Genomic DNA, 5,835 nt, shown 5'->3' with positions numbered 1-5,835 from the left:
TAAATTCTTTTTTTAAGCTGAAAATTATGGTGGAACCATTATAAACTGAAAAATAAATACTTTTTTATATCAAATAATTACAATCTAGATATTTATCTAAGTCTCTGAAATAGGTATCTCTATTTTTATAGATTTAATTTAGCTTTTGTTCTTAAATATAGCAGTTTTTCCCCTTATTTTACTTTTATTTTTTGTTTGTTTGCCTTTAATAGATGAAACACTGCAAATCGCCACGGCGTAGTTGGGTCGTTTTCCGCGCAGCCGCGATGAGGACGCCGCGCGCGCCTCGGTGCAGCTCTCCCCTCTCATCCCTTTGTGTTCTCCGTCCAATCAGCGCTCAGATGCGAACTGCTCGACGCTCATTGGTTCGTTAAGGAGGAAGATGCTAAGTCCGCCGTGAACAGACTAAGGACCTTCCGAATGATCCCGGAGATTTGATCAATTACCCGAAAATCCGGACGTTTCCGCGCATTTTATGACGTCTGTGCTGGACTTTTAATTGAACTGATTTTTTTTGCTTTTGTTTTTGTGCTTTCGGATCTTCTGACGGTATGTGGGCCCGATTCGTGTCTTTAAGGACACACCTTACACAATGTAGTTTGGTGTTTATTGTTAATTAAGGTAAGTTATTATTAAAATAAAATAAAAAGAATAAACAAAGCGGGTTAACCATAACCAAGCCTCATTGTGTGCATCTTTTATTTTTGTAATAATCCATCCCTGCTTTTGAGGGGCCTTATTTCAGGTTATGGAAGTCTGCACACAGATCTGTTTGTCTACTTTTCTATGATTTGAAGGATAATGATAATTTCCATCATCATGTTAGCTTTGAATTGGCTTTTCTTTGCGACAGCAGCAGTCTGAGGCTCGATCAGCTGCTCTTTCTGCAGGTGCTGCTGTGTAGACGATGCACAAGCGATGTCTGATGTGGAGGCCGCGTACGCAGACTTCATCGCCTCGGGCAGGACGGGCCGCAGGAACGCGCTGCACGACATCCTGCAGAGTCCCACCGACGCAGAGGGGGGCCAGCTGCCCCTCAGCCTGTCCCTGTCCCGCCTGCACATCAATGCAGGAGGAGCAGGTAGGAGGTGGTGGTTTACACTCAGAGGGGAGGGCCACACTACGTTTATTTTCCTGCTTTTTGGCAAGTTCTTTTTAGCTGCTCCGACTTTCTTTTTTTTTTGCCGCGTCCTTTAAAGACCCACTCCAGTGAAAATCAGGTTTTAAACAAACATTAAGAAAATTAGGTTTAAAATTTCATTCTGTATCAGCAGCAGACAGAAAATACAGTTAAAAAAAAACTTTTAGCAGTGATGTAGAAGCTACAAATAGCGGGCCATAAGCTCCCTGCTCCGCTCCATTCTGATGCATTCACTTGCAGACAAATAGATCCATGTACCTTTGGCTCTACTGTAAACTGTACGGCTGGATAGCTCTGATTTTGCTCGCCATATTTTGTTGCACCTGTAATGTTAGGTCAGGGTTGTAAGGGGCTGTAAGCTAGCGGGAGAGAGTGTGAACAGATAGGTGACAGGAAGTGGGGGCGGGCTTACGCCACGCCAACAGTCCCCGCCCACAACTCGGAGTTGAATTTGTAAAGAAACGGATTCATTTTACCCTAAAATGTCACAGTCTGTCACATTTATGGATTGAAATATAATTTAAAAGTTGTTTGTATTCAGTTAAATCAAAATCTTCATTTCCTCTCAGTCGGGGTCTGCAACCTGAAGCCCTGGAGCCTCTTTTATTCCTCCATTGTTGCTCTTTAGCTTGGAGAAAAATACTTTAAAAAATTGAATAAATAATGGGTTTGTTTTCATTTCGTTTTTTAAACTGAAATGATCTTATATTAGTAAAATAAACTGTTCTTTTTTTAAAAATCATTGCTGGCATAACACTAAATGAGTCCTGGTGTGCTTCACCACTCCTCCAAAATGTCAGATAACTCAGCAAAATAATGCTTGCAGGTAGGCCTGCACAATATAACACAAATTTATCGTTATCGCGACATTAAGCCGTGCAATATGCATACCGCAAAAGACGGCGAAAATCGCAATAAATGGTTACCTTAAATGTGCTAAAACAATCTCATGGCAGCTTGAAATATTGAACAAATGAAGCAAATCCCTTTATGCATTTAACCAATCGGAAGGACCCATTTATGTTGTTGATCAATCAGATGAGCCCTTTTATGTTTTATCTTTGCCTCCTACGTCGACAAGGGTCAGTTGGAGTGGAAATTATGCTTTTGGTTGTTTTGCTATTTGTTTATATACCGCAAATTATATCGTTATCGCAATATTAATCACCAATATCGCATATCGCGAGTTTTCCTCATATCGTGCAGCCCTACTTGCAGGTCTATTTTTCAAGCTGTTTATGATTAGCAAAAACTTTTAAGCAAATATTTGTATCTTCTGTTGCTCGACGGTGTGTAGTTGCTGTTCAGACGCACACTTTTAGAAGTAAATAAATGACTGCTGCAGCCGGAGGATCCTATTTGACAGGGGTATTTTATTTTGAAAAGAACTTGTATGCGCAGCTGACAAAAGTAGTAGTTGTCTATGGAAAAAAGATAAATATTTAATTATTATAAATATATAAAAGCTGCATTTAAAAAAATGAATGGCTGAAGAGTCAGAAAAGCAAAATGTATTTTTCTAAACGGTGAGATTTTTACGACTTTGTATTCATACACTTTTAACTTTCAAAAGAAAAAGTTTTTCCCAAAAATTGCAACTTTTTCCTCGTAAGTTTTCGATTTTACTCTCATAAATTTTTTACCTTTATTCTCGTAAATGTCCACCTTTTTTCTACCAAATTTATGACTTTTTTCCCATAACTTTATGACTTTTTTCTTCCAAAATTACGACTATTTCTCATAATTGTTGGACTTTATTGTCTTCATGTTTTTATGTGGTGGCCCTAATGCTCTTTGGGACTATTGACTGCTAGAAAATAAATGTTAAAAACCTTCAAATAAAGTGACAGGATTGCGTTTTTTCCTGCAGATGCAGACAGTATGGAGGACGAGCAGAGCTCCTCGTTTTCGGCCCAGAGAGAGGCAGAGCAGAGGAACAGCTAACCTGCCCCGCCATTCGCCCGGCGGAGCGGCAGGACGGCTGACAAAAAGTGCCGCGGTGAATTCCTGCGTTCAAACCTCACAGCTGAAGGATAGAGCCGACACTGCTCATACGCCTTTGAGCAAAACCATCTGTTCTTCCAGGTCTCTAGAATAGTGTGACCGCTCACTTCTGTGTCCCTGAGGTTACACGGCAACACTGAACGACAAGAAGGTCGTTTTTTTCCAAGCAGATTCTGCGTTCAGTCTTTGTCGCCAAAGACACAGAATGAGCAAAGAAAAGAGGAAACGAGGCTCCTGGTAGTTCCGATAAGTAGAAGGAGTGGGTCTCAGTAGGAGGAGGGTGTTTTGTAGACATAGTGACACTGAAAAGGACTGGATTGCCACTTTCTGGCTTGTGCTTCCTTAAACTGAAGATGCTGCAATAGAAGAAAAAAAGGAGAATCTGGAAGCTTCGTAGATTCACTGATTTGTATAAAAACTGAGTGAAGCCCTAGGCTGCTGATACCAACACTATACCCAACGCTTGGAGGGGAAATAAAGGGATTTATTATCTTTTAGAAGCTTTTTTAAAAACAACTTCTGACATAATAACCATAGAAGAGCAGATTGCTACTATGAAGATCACATGGTTTTTTAAATAAATGACTATACTTGCTTTTCAGCTAAGAAAAAAAGCAGATACTTGCTTTGTCTGGTCTAAAAAAAGAAGGGGAAAAAAACTGGAGACCAAATTAAATCAAATAGATTTGTTTTTGACACTTTAACCTTTAAAACCCACTCTGATCATCTTTTGATCTATTATAAAAGTCTTCCCATTATTTTGCCACATTTGTTGTTTCCTAGGACATAGTTTCTGCAGCGCGGCAGTAGTTCATTAAAAAATGGTCTCTCAGTAGTGGGTGGGAAACCCCGCCCCCCCTTCCTATCTATGTTTTAGAATGGAGCCTAGCATGGAGCTTGTGTACCACACAGCATATCACAAATACCCTCTTTATTTTTTCAACTGCATCTTTTCTTCTGCTCCTGAGGATCTGTTATAACAAGTTTGAAGGGATTAAAAAAAAAAAAAAAACAACCACAGAATGTTCACAATTTGGTCACAAAAAGACACATAAACTTCATTAAACCCAAACATTCCTGAATGTTTTGATTTTCTTTCTCTAATTTCTGCATCCCTGATTCACATGAAAACAGATAAACTTTGTAATACATAGACTTGAATTGAAACCCACTAGAAAATACGCTCCATGCTTATCCTCCTGCTCATCATTTTAGCTCCACCCTAAAAACCTATGCATTGTTACGTAAGGTTTAATGGGGTTAAGGGTTAATCGAAGTGTGCATTATTAATTTTTAACGCAGGCTGTGGAAGCTTGGTTGCTTCCGCGAAGTGCGTTAAAAACTGATAATGCGTACTTCAAAGGCCATTAACCCGCTTATACCATGGTCACTAACAAAAGAAAGAAGTAGTAACCAGTTTTTAGTCCTTAATTCTTGTTTTTTTCCAATTTGGATCGCTTTTCTCACAAAAAGCGAACTATTTGTTACGCCGCACCACGTAACAAATAGTCCGCGTCGTGGCGCACCACCGCTGCAGTCAAGATTCGGCGATATATATGTGATGATCGTCCCGATGGATTGAATAAAGCATCAGTTCAGAGAGAAAGTTCACCTCTCATCGCTTGTTTTTGTCCAAATTATTAAGCTAAAGGTTGTTTTTATAGAAGCCGGCGCATTGATACAAATCATTTAAGCTAGGTGACCGGAACTTCTTTTTTCACCGTGCGGTTATCCTGTGGTACATCACTTTTTAATGCACACCCAGCAGCCAATCAGAATCGAGGATTCACCTGGACCATGGTATAAATGCAGGTAATGCGCCTTAGAAGATATTATTTTGTTTTTTGTCATCTAATGTACTAAACTAACTGATTTGCACTGCAGTAGTCTGAATATAAAAATACAAAAATTCACCAGGTCATGTAGTTGACGTTTCCTTACTTTTAGTTTTTGCAGATGTTTAAAAAAATAGAGGTTTAATTGTATAATTGATTGATGTAGTGATCGAATCCAACAGTAGAGAGAGCCCTAAGTGAATTGACTTACAGCTAATTGACCTGCTTTCACACAAACAGCTGTTATTTTTAGATCATGTTTTGGGAACAATGATACAGGTGCATTAAATCTAAAACAAGCAGACTCAGGAACAGCTTTTACCCCCCAGAGCTGTTAAAGCCATAGCGCGCCCTTCAGGAGAAACCCCCAAAACCCATAAATGTCACCCGGACACATGTGAATCCCGTCCAAATGTCCCTCTGGCCTCTTTATTTATTTAATATACATGTATTTGAATTGAGTATATCTTTTGGGGGGGGGGGGGGGGGGGAATCATATGTTTTTATGATGAAAATAAATATCCTAAAATTCAATAAATGAATCACTGTAAGGAAACTAAAGTGACCTGTAGAACAAATCGTTGGTGCTCTTGGATAATTCCTCTCTGCGGGGATATTTTCCTTTGGCTGCCGCTCATCCACTGTGGAATCTGGGATTCATTGTTAGATCACAGATACAATTTCCAATAACTATGTTACAGAAATGACAAGATCTGCTGGCAGTTATTGAAACACGAAATTATGAGTAAAGACCTAAAACAAATGGAATATTAAAAAAAAAAACCATAAAAAGAACTCAAAGGGATTTTGCGGAAGGAAAAAGAGAGAATTCTACTTCATGATGAGTTGTAACCT

At 39.3% G+C, this 5,835-nt stretch overlaps 1 protein-coding gene across 5 annotated transcripts; it reads left to right on the top strand.

Annotated features, from left to right (window-relative positions):
• Nucleotides 1-329: 329 nt before the first annotated feature.
• On the top strand, nt 330-4,172 carry pkia (cAMP-dependent protein kinase inhibitor alpha). 5 transcript variants are annotated; one of them, XM_020710956.2, is made up of 3 exons: nt 330-549; nt 891-1,081; nt 3,012-4,172. In XM_020710956.2, the coding sequence occupies exons 2-3, from the start codon at nt 919-921 to the stop codon at nt 3,083-3,085; spliced, it is 237 nt and encodes a 78-aa protein (XP_020566615.1). In that variant the 5' UTR covers nt 330-549; nt 891-918; the 3' UTR covers nt 3,086-4,172. The 5 variants fall into 5 exon arrangements, with proteins under 5 accessions (XP_020566615.1, XP_020566614.1, XP_020566613.1 ...); XM_020710955.2 differs by having other exon boundaries at nt 331-549; nt 857-1,081; XM_020710954.2 differs by having other exon boundaries at nt 331-621; nt 857-1,081.
• Nucleotides 4,173-5,835: the final 1,663 nt, after the last annotated feature.

Source organism: Oryzias latipes, chromosome 17 (genome assembly GCF_002234675.1).
Source record: "Oryzias latipes chromosome 17, ASM223467v1".
NCBI classification, from domain to species: Eukaryota; Metazoa; Chordata; class Actinopteri; order Beloniformes; family Adrianichthyidae; genus Oryzias; species Oryzias latipes.
This window is presented reverse-complemented; position numbering and strand designations above follow the sequence as displayed.

Coding starts and splice junctions, on each gene's coding strand:
- pkia (XM_020710956.2), top strand. CDS start 919: ATGTCTGATGTGGAGGCCGCGTACGCAGACTTCATCGCCTCGGGCAGG. Junction 1,082..3,011: donor CATCAATGCAGGAGGAGCAG/GTAGGAGGTGGT, acceptor TTTTTCCTGCAG/ATGCAGACAGTATGGAGGAC.